Source organism: Lithobates pipiens, unplaced genomic scaffold (assembly GCF_037356315.1).
Source record: "Lithobates pipiens isolate NorthernLeopardFrog02 unplaced genomic scaffold, aLitPip1_a1.2 Scaffold_22, whole genome shotgun sequence".
Taxonomy (NCBI): Eukaryota; Metazoa; Chordata; class Amphibia; order Anura; family Ranidae; genus Lithobates; species Lithobates pipiens.
In genome coordinates, this window is record NW_027507784.1 from 307,886,725 (window position 1) to 307,901,946 (window position 15,222).

The 15,222-nt window shown below is 43.6% G+C and overlaps 1 protein-coding gene across 1 annotated transcript in view; it reads left to right on the forward strand.

Annotated features, from left to right (window-relative positions):
* The first annotated feature begins 466 nt into the window (after positions 1-466).
* Positions 467-15,222, forward strand: part of BRICD5 (BRICHOS domain containing 5) — a 35,412-nt gene continuing 20,656 nt past the window's right edge. The window contains exons 1-2 of the mRNA XM_077449352.1: positions 467-631; positions 5,453-5,593. Coding sequence (XP_077305478.1) covers positions 608-631; positions 5,453-5,593 — 165 coding nt within the window. The 5' untranslated portion in view covers positions 467-607. The remainder of the gene's footprint in view (positions 632-5,452; positions 5,594-15,222) is intronic.

Genomic DNA, 15,222 nt, shown 5'->3' on the forward strand with positions numbered 1-15,222 from the left:
GGGGGCCGGATTTGCCCCACGAGCCTTGTGTTTGACACATGTGGTTTAGATCCTTTGTCACATTTTTATTGCTGTCACCATCCAGTGGAAATATACGATGGTGTCACACACAGTAAAACTCAGACAGTATCTAACTGGTCTACTCTATCTAAAAAAAGTTTTGGCTGGAGTTGTAGTTTGAAACAAGGGTCACTTGGAATTTGAGTACAGGTTTAATGTTAAATCTAAATGTTTTTCTCCTTAGCTCCGTAGGTTCCGGTACACTGTGTGTCTTTTGTGACTTGCTGCAGGCCAGGAATTTGTGCACTTGGCGGCCTCTCCATCCAAGCCATGATAAACTTTTTTTCTTTCCCCCATCAAGCACAAAGCTGAGATTTGTCTTTCCATTTCACTGATTCCAGCTTTCCTCTCCCAGTTTCTCATCACAGCCTTGTCATTGTTCTATTCCCGGTTCTCAGGTTTCTCAGGTGGGGCTTGGCTGAGAAGGTGGCTGTGGAGGTGCTCGTTCCTGGGGTGTTGATGGACGTGCCCTTCATGTGTGCTGTACCAGGACTATGCAGGGTCTGCACATTGCAAGGACGTGCAGAGCCTGGGAGAGCAGCACAGTATGGAGGGGAGCGGAGACCCAGCGGTAAGACATGTACTTTGCTTGCTGGACAGAGTACTTACAACAATCACATCCACTTCTCAGAGAAAACTACAGCCCAACTGTGGCTGGTCTAGATATTATTTTCATAAAGAGGATGTGAAATAGCTTTGTAAGTAACATTTATTACTTCTATTGTTTCCTGATGTCTTCACAAGCTATTCAAATATCCATCAAAGCCAAGATGGAACAATTAAATCCTGCTTGTTACCATAGATTAGAAGGTAGACACATGGAATGTTGTGCCTGTGTTAGTTTTTTTTGCAGTTTAATCAAGACAACAAACTGCCCACTTTTATTTGGTGAGGTGGAGATTTCAAGAGCCTGCTGAAGTTTAGAACATGATTAATAATGTTGATTAAGTTAGACTTGTTTTGAAGAACACAATTGATGGATAGTATTGGTTACATTGACCAAGCTTAGAGGAACATAAGTGGTAGTGCTGGCTAAGTTGGCCAAGTTTAGAAGAACACAAGTGTTGGATAGTATTTATTAAATTGATCAAGTTTAGAAGATCGCAAGTGATGGATAGTATTGATTAAATTGACAAAGTTTAGAAGAACACAAGTGATGGATAGTATTGATTAAATTGACCAAGTTTAGAAGATCACAAGTGATGGATAGTATTTATTAAATTGATCAAGTTTAGAAGGTCACAAGTGATGGATAGTATTGATTAAATTGACCAAGTTTAGAAGAACACAAGTGACAGACAGTATCAATTAAATTGACATAGCTTAGAAGAATACAAGTGATAGTGCTGGTTAAATTGACCAAGTTTGTTTTCTGTTAAAAAAAGAAATTGACCAAGTTTAGAAGAATGTAAGTGATGGACAGGGTTGGTTGAGTGTCACCATCACCTTCACAATGTTAAGCTTACAGATCTGAGGTCACTCCCCGATATATTACTATAGAAAACCACTTGTGCTCAAGCTCTACCAAAAAGCCACTTAAATTTAAATGTCCAACATATTTAATACTAAAAGTAAACTGATTTTACAAAAAAAGAAAAGAAAAAAAAAAGAAGGTAACTGATCTAAAATTGAATCTGACTTTTTGGGATATATTTTGAAAATCTAAACCTCAAAAGGTCTCTCACCCACTGATTCAGTAAATACAGCTTTAAGACGCATGGATAATTAGATGATCTGCTGAGACAGGTCAGTAGACCTACTAAGAAGCCAAACCCATAACAACCAAGAGATGGGCTGAAAGGAGTCAGAAAAAAAGAAAGGGGGAAGCCATCTTGAAGGGGCCCTCTATGGAGGAGAAGGGATGAACTTCCTGCTAAAGGTACACATCTCAGACATTTTAGGTAGTGCTTAAGCTCAATTGCTTTACCCACCATTGATAGGAGGCAAAGCCAGATCTGGCCAAGTCACTGTAGATGGGCAGTGGGAAAAAACTGGAGACTGCAGGTCCAGTGTTTGCAAGTAGGAGCAGCAGTGTGATAGTGCTTCCTCTACACGGGAATGAGAGACACTAATTCCAGTGGATGAGATCAGGGCTTAGTCCATCAAGATTACATTTACTGCAATAAAGCTGCCAGTGGCTGATATTTTGAAAGGTTCTCTGCAATGAGAATGGTAATGTATGTCCCAGGGCCATAGAACAGCCGTACTCATGAAGTGAGCCTTCAGAGACAGGGTCACACACGGTCAATGCCGTGACTCTGGAATTCAGCTCTGGAAAGTGCCCTAATGCAGATCTTAGTGCCTAGATGTCACAGTATTATGCCAGCCTTATGCATCCACCAGAGCAGAGTCATGGTACTGTATTCTAAAGTCATGCTGAAGAAAGGCCTATCTAGAATGCTGCTATGTAAAGACCAGCTTAAAGCAGAACTTTACGCAAAAGGGGAAATTTTGATTATTTACATACACCCCCCCCCCCCCCCCCTTTGCCACATGTGGCACTCTTTGGGGGGAGTGGGTACCTGTTTTTGACAGGTAGCTGCTCCCCCTTTTGGTCAAATTGCAGCAGCGATCCAAATGGAAGTTCACCCCCCACCCCTTTCCCCGCAGCTTTCTGGGGCATATCACAACTCCCGGAAGACTGCAGAACCATTCACAAAGGACAAAGGGATTTCCCTTAGTCAAGATGCCAGCGCCTGAACTCAATTGAAAAATCAGTTAGGGTGAGGACAAGGCTGCGTCCTTGGACAGGTAAGTGTCCTTATTTTAAAATTCAGCAGCTACAGTATTTGTAACTTTTTTTTTGGGGGGGGGGGGGAATGGAGTTCCTCTTTAAGCAGCGATGAAGCAAAAAGTTAATGGAAGAGGAATCCACAAACAATTGGAGAGATAAGGCTAGCAAAAAAAGGATAGCTAAACAAAAACTGTCAATCCTCCTAGGATACTAGAAAAACACTGAGCCATGCTGGATAAAGAAGGGGTTGTGCTGGTGGCTGGCATACATTTTTTCTATATACCAGTGCCCAATTCTGGTTTAGGCAGCAGTATAACCTGATTGAATCTGAATTCCTGTGCCCCCTGAAGTGGTTGTAAACCCTTTCATACCCAGTGAAGTGACTGGCCTCAGATGATACTCAGAAATGAAACAAATCCTCCTAAGCTGCAGCTGTTTTTCTGCAGTCTTCTCTACATTCCTTCAAAGTGTCAAATTTATAAAGCTTGTCTGAGCTGTCAGAAAAAAAGGGGACTGAGAGCTAAAGCTACACTCTTCAGAGCTCAGTGACGAGCGCTCTGAGAGCTGATTGGAAGGAAGGGACGCATCACCTTCACACAGCACACAGGAACAGAGCTGAGGGTGATCAGCTGGAGCTCCATCCCCTGTCACCATTTTTCTCTTTGTGTCAGGAAAACTTGAAGTGATCCATGCTGATAGCAGGGTAATGAAGAAAAGTTCAAATGAAAAGAATGCATCACTCCAGGTGTAACTGATACGCCCACTGGAACACACACCTGAGTGCTAGTCCCAGTTCGTCTCCGTGGTAAATCGGCAAAATAAGAAACGGCTGCACCTCATATGGGCTCCAAGTAAAGTTTATTAGAATATGAAAATATCCAAAATGACATCAGAGGACACCAGCAGTGGTCAAGGTAGACGTGTTTCATACAACAGAAATGTGCTTAATCATTACCCATGATTGATTAAAGTGGTTGTAAACCCTGTTACACCACTTTTACCTATAGCTAAGCCTATAATAAGGCTTACCTGTAGGTACTGGAAATATCTCTTAAACCTGCATGGTTCAGGAGATATTTATCATTTACACTTCATTGGCGCATGCGCACTGAAGAAAGGGCATGTTCTTGCCATTTCTAAAGCATGCCGTGACCGGCAGCTCCCACCCGCATGCACAGGACTGACGTCACACGACTCCGGCCTGTCACAGAGCTGGAGTCCATGGCCCTGGAAGGAAGAGTGGCAAAGACAGGGCCGTATTTGCGCATGGGCATGCTGAGCAGTTGCCCGGGGGCCCCACCTGCCCGGCGACCCCAGCCAGGGCCAGAAATTTCCCGGTAGGCTGCCTGCCCTGGGGCCACTTTGAGTTGCGGCTGAAGTGTTCCGCTCTTTCCCTTTCTCTTCCTCCTACTGTGTATCACAGAGCTAGCTGGGTCTGTGTTCGGTGGCCGTGCTGTGACAAGGTCCCACCCCCCTAGACCGTCTTGTGTAATAGTAGATTGAATCAGTGTTCCGCCTATCAGATGAACCTGTCTAAGTGGGCGGGACCTTGTTACAGCATGGCCGCCGAACACATACCCAGCCAGCTCCTCGATACACAGGAGGAGATGCCCGATGTGTGTGTGTGTGTTACCAGGGGATGGTGAATCTGTATTGATTGGCACAGTGATGCTGTATTCATGGGCACAGTGAGGGTGCAATTGTGGGCACAGTAAGACTGCATTTATGTGCACAGTGAGGCTGTAATGGTGGGCACAGTGAGGGTGCAATTGTGGGCACAGTAAGACTGCATTCATGTGCACAGTGAAGCTGTAATGGTGGGCAAAGTGAGGGTGCAATGGTGGGCACAGTGAAGCTGCCATAGTGGACACAGTGAGGTTACATTCACAAGCATAGTGAGGCTACATTGCTGGGCAGAGTGTGGCTGCATTCATGTGCACAGTGAGGCTGCATTCACAGGCACAGTGAGGCTGCATTTGATGGGCACAGTGAGGCTGCAATGGTGGACACAGTGAGGCTGCATTTGATGGGCACAGTGAGGCTGCATTCACGGGTACAGTAAGGCTGCATTCACGGGCACAGTAAAGCTGCATTTGATGGCCAACCGTGCGTGATTGTGTAGACAGGGCCCCAGTGCACTGTATTGCCTGGGGGCCTATAATGCTCTTAAGATGGCACTGGGCGAAGATGGACGTAGCAACCAGCGGGGACATCGCGGGCTTCGTTTGCAGGTAAATGCAACATAATGGGCTAATATTCAATGCATACTGGCCCATTATGCTTTTACTTTGCAGGGGGAAAAAAGAGGAAGTAAAACCCATTGGGTTTAATGAATAAGCACATTTCTGTTGTGTGAAACGTGTCTACCTTGACCACTGCTGGTGTCCTCTGGCATTATTTTGGATATTTTCATATTCCAATAAACTTTACTTGGAGCCCACGTGAGGTGCAGAGGAATGAAGCAGCAGACAGAAATTACACTTAGTACTCTTAATTGAGACAAGTACACACTATAGAGGGATATGCTTGTTCGTATTTCATGTCTGAGGTTTACAACCACTCTAATGGACAAAGAACAAAAAAATGCCTTGTCTTGTAATTATATTTCAAACAGTTGTGATAATGGGTATGTGCTGATCCTGGTTTGTCCCCCCCCAGCCCCCTACAGAAAGTGGACCGCAAGAAAGATCAAAGGCTCCTACAAGGATATTTTGGGGTTTCCTGGCCGTGGCTTTGCTCTTCTCCATAGTGGGAATAAGTGTGGTTGGAGTGTTGGGCTGGAAAGATAATAAAACAAAGGTAAGTAGCAAAACTTATAGCTTGACAATAATTAATTTCCTAAGGAAGAAAAGTGACCCAAATCTAATGCACAGTTGGTTTTAAAAATGCTGAACAGGTATCCCATAAATCTCATTGCTTGTGGTTGCTATTATGTACAGTTTAATGTCCACTATTATTAATTGCACACAGATGAACCAGTTGTTGGTGAGCTATTTGGGTGACAATTCAGTTGGTTGAAGGCTGGTTGGTGAGTTGAGCTGGGAATTTCCTGATCCTCTTCTTCTTGGGTGTCCCCTGCCGGTGCTCCTGGCTCCTCCCCCTTGACCAAAATTGTGATTCCTATACATTTAGGCATCACAATTTTATATATCCAATTTTTATAAGTGTATATTTTATGCATTGTTCATAACTTATGTATTGAAATACTACGAATCAGATTAATTAGTTTTGCCTTTTTAAAGTATACTTTACATAATACCTCTTAGACGTATGAATTTTATATGATAAAGTTTGTATGGCCATACACGATGAGGCGATCGTCAAATGGATTGCTAGACACTGAGTGTGATTTGGCACAAAATTAGTAAATGGGCTCCATATACCACATATCACAAGTGGAATGAGCTGGGCTATAAGGTGGTTTGTTGATATATGGAAGGTACCCAGATGATTATACTGTTATGCCGCGTACACACGACCGGACTTTTAAACAGAAAAGGTCCGATGGAATGATTCCGTTGGACAATTCGATCGTGTGGGGGCTCCATCGGACCTTTGCTTGCCAAAAATCCGGCGGACTTTAGAAATAGAACATGTTTTACATTTTTCCACTGGAACTCCGCCGGAGTTTGTGTGTGCTGCTAGTCCGACGGACAAAAACCGACGCTAGGGCAGCTATTGGCTACTGGCTATGAACTTCTTTAGTCTAGTCCGGTCATACGTCATCACGTTTGAATCTGTTGGACTTTGGTGTGATTGTGTGTGGCCAACTTAGTCCGTTCATTCGGAAAGTCAGTCGGAACTCCGCCGAAAGTCCGTCGCACCTAGTCCCTCAAAAAGTCCGGTCGTGTGTACATGGCCTTATAGTTTACGTTCGTCCTCCACGTAGACCATCAATTATTGGTGGATCGATTTATAATTGTGTATTAGTCATTATTTATATTTAGGAGGCACATTATTTTTATATAATTTTTTACAGTGTTTTTATCTATTTACAGGAGTAGAGGTAAACTGTATAACTTATCTAGTACTAATTCTTATTTATCAGCTCATTCCAACAGGTTACTTAATAGGTTAGTTGTGCGGTGGCGATGATTGGCCAACCGCACTGCTTGTCAGATATAATGTGGTCCCGGTTGGCTGTGAACGCCGTGGGACGCACATAAAAGCTGACTTCCGGTTGGTAGGTCACACCCTCAGACGAAGTCGGATATGACGAAACGTGTCAGTGTCGTGGCCTATCGGAAGTGACGCCTGCGCCTCACGAGTGCGTTCAAGCCAATCCCGACGATCAGGGAGATTTCCGCTGATTCTATACGAGCGGTAGTCTCTCTTTTTCCGGTGGAGGTTTCTACTAAACAGGCACAGTGCACTTTATTATATGCTACATATATTTTATATTTTGGTACGCATATTTTTACTAGGGAGGTTGTGGGCAAAATTGAATAAAATTGCTTAAACGGGATTACGCTATGTGTACATTGTATTATTTTTTATGAATCTTGAGATATCAAGGCTCTATATTATTTACGGTCTGATGAGTGTACAAGGGGTGTTTTTTACCACACATGGTGAATCGTGGGTGGAAGCTGTGTACAGATCGCAATAAGAGACTCTACTTTTCCGCTATTTACCTCATCGTATTGATCATGAGAAGTGATATCCGTATTTGAATGAGGAAACAATGCGCTGCTGCAATATTATAAAAAGGACTTTTATTTGTTTTTTGTAGTATTGCCAATTGTCTACATGCGACGTTGTACACAAACAAAATGTATGTCCTTTTTTTCCCACAAATAGAGCTTTCTTTTGGTGGTATTTGATCATCTCTGCAATTTTTATTTTTTGCGCTATAAAAAAAAAAAATGTCAATTTTGAAAAAAAAAACACATTATTATTTAAAAAAATTCTACATATTTTTGGAAAAAATAAATAAATCGCAATAAGTGTATATTGATTGGTTTGTGCAAAAGTTATAGTGTCTACAAAATAGGGGATATATTTATGGTATTTTTATTACTAGTAGTGGTGGTGATCAGCGATTTTTAGTGGGACTACGATATTGTGTCGGACACTTTTTTGGGACCATTGATATTTATACAGAGATCAAAGCTAAAAAAAAAAGCCACTGATTTTTTAATGGAAAAAATATAAAGCCACTGATTACTGTATAAATGTCACTGGCAGGGAAAAGGGGTTACTAGGGGGGCGATCAAGGGGTTAAGTGCTCCCTGGGGAGGTGGTTTCTAACTGTGGGGAAAGTGGACTGACAGGGAATGGAGAGAGATCGCTGTTCCTGATCACTAGGAACAGCAGATCGCTCTCTACTTCCCTGACAGAAAGGGTCGCCGGCGGACATTGCAGCCACTGACCACGTGCATCAGTTTCGGCATCACACTGTGGGCGTGCTCCCCCTATAGCTCTTAAAGTGGTCGACGTACACTTACGCCGATTGGCACAGCCGTGCCAACCTGCCCCAGTATAATGGCAGCGGCTGGTATGCAAGCAGTTAAACAAAAAGTTGTCTCCAAATGGATTCTTTAGGAAAGTTGGCATTTATTGATCATAAAAACAGGCTAAAGAACCATCAACGTTTTTCGAAGCACTTAGTCAGGAAAAGGTGCACAGTATACTTTAAAACATTTGTTAATGATAACCCCACAAAAAAAATGGATACCGCTCCTTTAAAGCATGTTATATGACACAGTGCTTGTCCTGTGTCATTTGGTCCCCTGTAACATCTAAAAAACCTGGCTGATCCTGCCAGTTTCTCCCCACCCCTCTGTAAACTGACCACGGTGTATCATGGCTGCTGAGCCCTGACAGCGTGGTCAGTTTATGTGCCGCTATCATCAGCAGCCTGCTCTCCTCTCTGCTCCTGTGTCCTCCTCCCCTCCCCTTTCTGTCTGTGTGGTAGCTTCCCCTCCTGCTGCTATCATAACACTAACCTGTATACACCATCAGCACTGCCTCCTATTGCAGTGCCCCCCTCTGTGAATGATTTATAAATATAAATGCTATAATTAGGTATTTGCAGCATTTATTTTTATAAATCACAGAGGGGGGCACTGCAATAGGAGGCAGTGCTGGTGGTGTATACAGGTTAGAGCAGCTTAACAACCACTTTAATGAAAGGGATCTGTGCATTCCATCAACTATACAGTATACTCTGGGCTGAAAGAACATACACAGATCATACCCATTAAAGTGTACTGTACACCTTTTCCTGACAAAGTGGCCACTTAAAGAGGGAGTCCACCTAAAAAAAATATATTAAAAGCCAGCAGCTACAAATACTGCAGCTGCTGACTTTTAATAAATGGACACTTACCTGTCCCAGGGTCCAGCGATGTCGGCAGCCGAAGCCGATCAATTGCTCAGCTCTCGGCAGCTGCCGCCGCCGTCCTCGGTGAGGGGATCAGGAAGTGATGCATTATGGCTTCACTTCCCGGTTACCTACTGCACATGCGTGAGTCGCGATGCGCGTCCTAACCGTTCCCCACTATTTTCTGGGACCTGTGTGTTTCCCAGGAGACAGCTGGGGGCGGGGATGAGAAGGGGCGTGACTCCTGCGGGAGTCTATTCCTGGAAGTGGGTGCAAATACCTGTATTATATAGGTATCTGCACAGCCCCCCCCCCCCCCCCCGAAAGGTGCCAAATGTGACAACGGAGCGGGGGAGGGTTCCGAAACATTCAATTCTTGTGTGAACCTCCACTTTAAGAGCCACGAAACTGATGATTTTTTTTAAATGAGCTTTTATGATCAATAAATACCAACCTTCCTGAACCTTCCTGAAGAATCCACTTGGAAGCACCGTTTTGTTTAATGGTCACCTCTGCCGACCACACATTGGTTCTATTTTGGGGCCTCATCCTTTTTACCATTTTTCACTGAATCTGCTCACAACCTAGCGCAATGCAAGAATTTCTGGAAACACCAATCAGCATAAAGTGCGACTTTCCACACTCTGCGTAATAACAGTCCTATTCTCCACATGTGCTAAAATAAGTACAACGTACAACTAAATACTAGAAGGGTCTCTCTGGTGGCTTTTTATCCCTCTTTTTTATTTATTTTTTGTTTCTGCTCATCTGGAGCACCACTGACTAATTAAAACAATAAAATTGGCCATAGATGGATTGAATCTCAGCTGGTTCAGCAGAGACTGGCTGAGATTTGATCCATTTATGGGCAGGCTGGTTAAATGTGTCAGGTTGCAGTGGTAGTGAGCGCTTGTAGATCGCCAACTCTGGGTTTGTCTAAGCCCCTGCCTGCTTCTTCACCAGGGCCCCTGATGGTGGGGATGGACTTGCAAAAAGCTGGGACCAGGTTGTGGCCCCCAGCTGAAAATGCAACGATCACTCGCATGTGCAGAGACAGAAGAGTATCCAGTAAACAAGCCAAGGTCAGGGCAGTTGGCAGGCAAGTACAAGAAGTAAACTAAGTCAGGGTCAGTAAATGGCAAGTCAGACACTGAATACACATAATAGTAGGCAACCAGGAGCTCAGAGAAATAGAAAGCTGCTCAGGCAACATGGGCTGCACTGAGCATGTCGTATATAGGGAAGGAAACTGGGAGGTGGGCCAGGAAGTGTTAGAAGGGAAAGGAAATATAAATCCACAGAAAAGCAGGCAACATCCATAGGTGGAATCGGAAGCCAAACAATACATGTGAATAGATCACTGGTCTAGGAGAACCACTGTAGAAAGGAGGAAAAAATTACACAGACAGGAAAACTGTAGGCTAAAGCATGAAAGTACTTAAGTCGATCAGCAATCAACTTCAGTACAACCAGCCTGTCATTTTTTATTTCATGCAATCCCTGCCAGCGGTTACAGCTGCTAGCAGGTATATTTGTCTTCTGCCGACAGGGAAGGCTCCCCACCGGTAGAACACAATAGCCCCGTGGAAGGATTTCAGTGTTGATGAGAGAATCAAGCAATGATGGTGGAAGAAAAAACATTTGTAGAGATGCACCAAAATTTCTGGTGTTTTTGTAATTAAAAAAAAAGGTGCCGATAGTGGCGCCAAAAGCGCACGCTATTTTGCCACAATTTTACTGTGCGTATTGTGTTTTTCTACGGTCACGTGACTAAAAAACCGCGACATAAACCTAACACGGGTGCATTATTGATTGATTTTTAATGTATTTCAACAGGGTGCGTTTTTTTTTAACTGATCAAAAACCAAGCAGGATTCTTAACACCACAACAGAAGCACAATGGACCAGTGTGAAGACATACATAGAATTTAAAGGGATGCATTTTTCTTGAGCTTTTCTTGCACTAAAGGTGCCGATAATAACTGACAATAAATTCATATTCATTTAAATTCATGATATTAATTAAAAAGTAGAATAAAAATTACTTAGAAAAAAAAATATGCCAACTCTCGGCATTGTTGACCCCCTATATTAACCGTTTAAGGGCCGCCTCCTGCACATATACGTCAGCAGAATGACACGGCTGGGCAAAAGCATGTACCGGTACGTTGCTCTTTAAGTGCCCAGTCAAGGGTCAGGAGCACGCCACCAGCGGAGCGCTCCCGACCCGGTCCTGAGCTCCGTGACCAGCGGACCCGATCACCGCTGCTGTCCCACGATCGGGTCACAGAGCTGAAGAACGAGGAGAGGTAAGTGTAAACAAACCTCTCCCCGTGCTTCCTACTGAGCCTATCACTGATCGTCTGTTCCCTGTTATAGGGAAAGACGATCAGTGACGTCAGACACCAAGCCACGCCCCCTAAAGTAAAAAAAAAACACACACACACACTTAACCCCTCCCCACCCCCTAGTGGTTAACTCCTTCTCTGCCAGTGTCATTCACACAGGAATCAGTGCATTTAAACAGCACTGATTGCTGTATAAATGACAATGGTCCCAAAAACGTGTCAAAAATGTCCGATATAATGTCGCAGTCACAGTAAAAACCACTGATCGCCGCCATTACTAGTAAAAAAAAAAAATATTAATAAAAATGCTATAAAACTATCCCCTATTTTGTAAACACTATAACTTTTGCGCAAACCAATCAATAATTGCTAATTGCGATTTTTTTTTTTACCAAAAATATGTAGAAGAATACGTATTGGCCTAAACTGAGGAAATTTTTTTATTTTTTATATATTTTTTGGGGATATTTATTATAGCAAAAAGTAAAAAATATTGCATTTTTTTCAAAATTGTCGCTCTATTTTGGTTTATAGCGCAAAAAATAAAAACCGCATAGGTGATCAAATACCAACAAAAGAAAACTCTATTTGTGGGGAAAAAGGGACGCCAATTTAGTTTTGGAGCCACGTCGCAAGACCGCGCAATTGTCAGTTAAAGCGACGCAGTGCCGAATCGCAAAAAGGGGCCTGGTCCTTTGGCTGCAAATTGGTCCGGGGCTTAAGTGGTTAAGAAGCAGGACACATGCATGAGGGTTTTATTTTATTTTTTGGTTGAATAATGATTTGATTTGGTATATTTTCTATATTTCTGGATGCATAGAATGCACTTTTTGGTTAAGTTCTATTGGCAGATAGCATGTCTAATTTTTTTTTATTTTTTTTATGTCATGCTGTCATCACACAATTCTGGTCGGGAAATCCAATTGTGTGTACGAGGCTTAAGACTGGGATGCCATTAAAGTTCATGTGCGTGTAAAGGCAGATGTCACAATACTTTTGGCAATATAGTGTAGGTGTGCACCCCACAGCTCAAGCATACAGTATTTGCATGTGTGTGCATGTCTACGTATACTGATGGTGTTAGCAGAGCAATGGACAGTGTTAGTCTGACAGAGATTGGTGTCAGTAGCTTTTATTATTTTTTTACAATTATTTTAGTAGCCCTGTTGGTGAAATATCAGGGGTCTGAACAGGGGGAATCTGCGCCACACAAGGTGATTAGGGTGTGCCCGGGCACACCTGGAAAACCCTGTGCGCACACCTATGTCAGATGAAATGATTTCTTGCCGGATCAACAGGTGTTTTTCTCAAACAGGTACAGGTATATCTAAACACTTTCAATTATATATTTAACAGACCAAAGGGGAGCAAATAAGAGAAGTTGATTGTTCAGGTTTACCTACAATGCAAATCATTGAATACAATCTCCTGTGCTGTAACCAGGCAAAGGTTTGTGTATTGGGGAGGTTGTAGCAGATGGGAACAGGACAGGTGCCAGGAGACTCTCAGTGATCTTCTCCCATTTCACTGCAGACTTCCTGTAATAAGGGGATGCGAATTAGAGAAGTCTCCGAAATGCCCTTCACCTACAGACTTGTTAAGTGAAATGCGTTGGCATTTTGTAGCAGCTCTCTTCCAAGTCTCTCATTTACAGAGCTTCAAACTTGTTGCTATCATGGACTTGAATTCTTCTATGTTTCCTGCCATGACAAGTGTGCTTTCTTTACGACTGATACAGAGCTTTGCATAAGATAAATGCTTAATAAATAACATAAAAAATTACCCTTACTATGGACACCCCCTTCACACTGCAAGGGTTAACTGGTCAATAAAGTGTTACTAAACCCGCAACAGTAAAATCAGTCTGTATATACAGTAAAGCATGCTTGTTATACTCGCTGTGGAACCTAAGAGATTAATCCTCTGCATTGTGTAAAAGGCTGTTGATCCTGTCTTCTCTGATCCTCCCCTTCTTCCACAGTCCCCAATCCATCCCCTGATAGAACAGAGCCTTGGGGGCACTCTGCACATGCTCAGTTTCGTGTGTATTGCTACAGTTTTTCTTTTCCTTGGGAGAATGCATGTGATCAGCACAGGGCCAATCAGCACTGCCCAGACAGAGGGTCAGAGGTCCTGCAGCCTCATAGGACAGTCAGAGGAGAATGGAAACTTCTCCTACAAGCTTTAACCAGGCACTGATAGAAGTCACATGACTGATATACTGCTGATGAGAAAAGGTATTTAGCAGTTTATATTTACTAAAATATTTGCATTTCCATGTCCTGTGTACTGTGGGAGACCAGATATAGTGAATGCAGGCTCTTGGGTTTAGTAACACTTTAAAGAGGAAGTAAACCCTCAGCAAGAAAAAAACAACAACCCTGCAAGACAAAGGCATAATTAGCTAGTATGCATGGCATACTAGCTAATTATGTATCACTTACCTCAGATCGAAGCCCTCGCATTGGTCCACATCTCCCCCTCCGACCGCCAACATGTTGTCCCGGAGTGACTTCCGGGTATCACGGCCCCGGCGCTGTGATTAGCCGGAGCCGCAATGATGTCACTCCGTGCATGCATGCGGGAACAGCAGAGTACAACTGAAGCAAGGGCATATAGCGCCATTGCTTCAGTTGTCTTAAGTGCGCATGTGCCACATGACGTCGGCACATGCAAATACAGGGATATCTTCTAAACCGCGCAGGTTTAGGAGATATCCTTGTTAGCTACAGGTAAGCCTTAATATAGGCTTACCTGTAACATAAAGTTGTAAACAAGGGTTTACAATCACTTTAAGTCTGGGGTTAAAGGGATAAGGAGTAATACCTTATTCCCCACTCTTGTAGACTTCATCCATGCATGCGACTGGTCCATCATAGACCACTAAGGCACTTCAGGCTGTGGCAGGGCTGGACTGGGACAAAAATTTGGCCCTGGACTTCATCCAGACCGGCCCACTCCAATTTTGCAAACACGCACAAAAACAGTATAATGCGCACTTGCACGAGAGTGACGTCATCACGGCCCGGCTAGACACATAGCAGGAGTATGCAAACTCAGAAGCCGACAGCACACTGCTGGTGATCTTTTATTTTCCAGCCCCCCCACCCCCTGGTGTCCCCCTGTCACCTGCCCGAAGTCTGGCTCTGCATTATATATTTTAAAATAAACAACTAATGCGCACACCTATTTTTGATCAACCGCAGTAATGAGAAGCTGCCAACATCAAACAGGTTTAAGCCCCTTTCACACGGGACGGATCAGTAATGATCCGCCCCGTGATGATCCGCTCGCTCAGCGGGGATCGCTTCGTTGTCCCCGCTGAGCTGGCTGCGGACAGGGCGGTCTCCGCACACTGTGCAGGGACCGCCCTGTCAGATCTCTGCTCTCCTCTATGGGGATCGGATGCGCACGGACCGTCTGTCCATGTTCATCCGATCCGCTGTGCAGACTGTTGCGGAGGCGGATGAAATCTGGTGTCTGCGGATGTTCATCCGCAGACACCCGCTATCCCATAGGGATGAATGTATGCCCGTATTTCATCTGCAAACGGATGGATGAAATACGGACATACCATCCGCATGTGTGAAAGGGGCCTTACACAAAGCCACAGATAAATTGAATATATAGCAAAGGATGTGATGCTAACCAAAATAACATAAAAAAAATCCATTTGGTGCAAATAATGATTCAAATAATACAAAAAATCCAACATAGCTAAAAGTACATCAAACGTGTCAATTAATATTGAAATG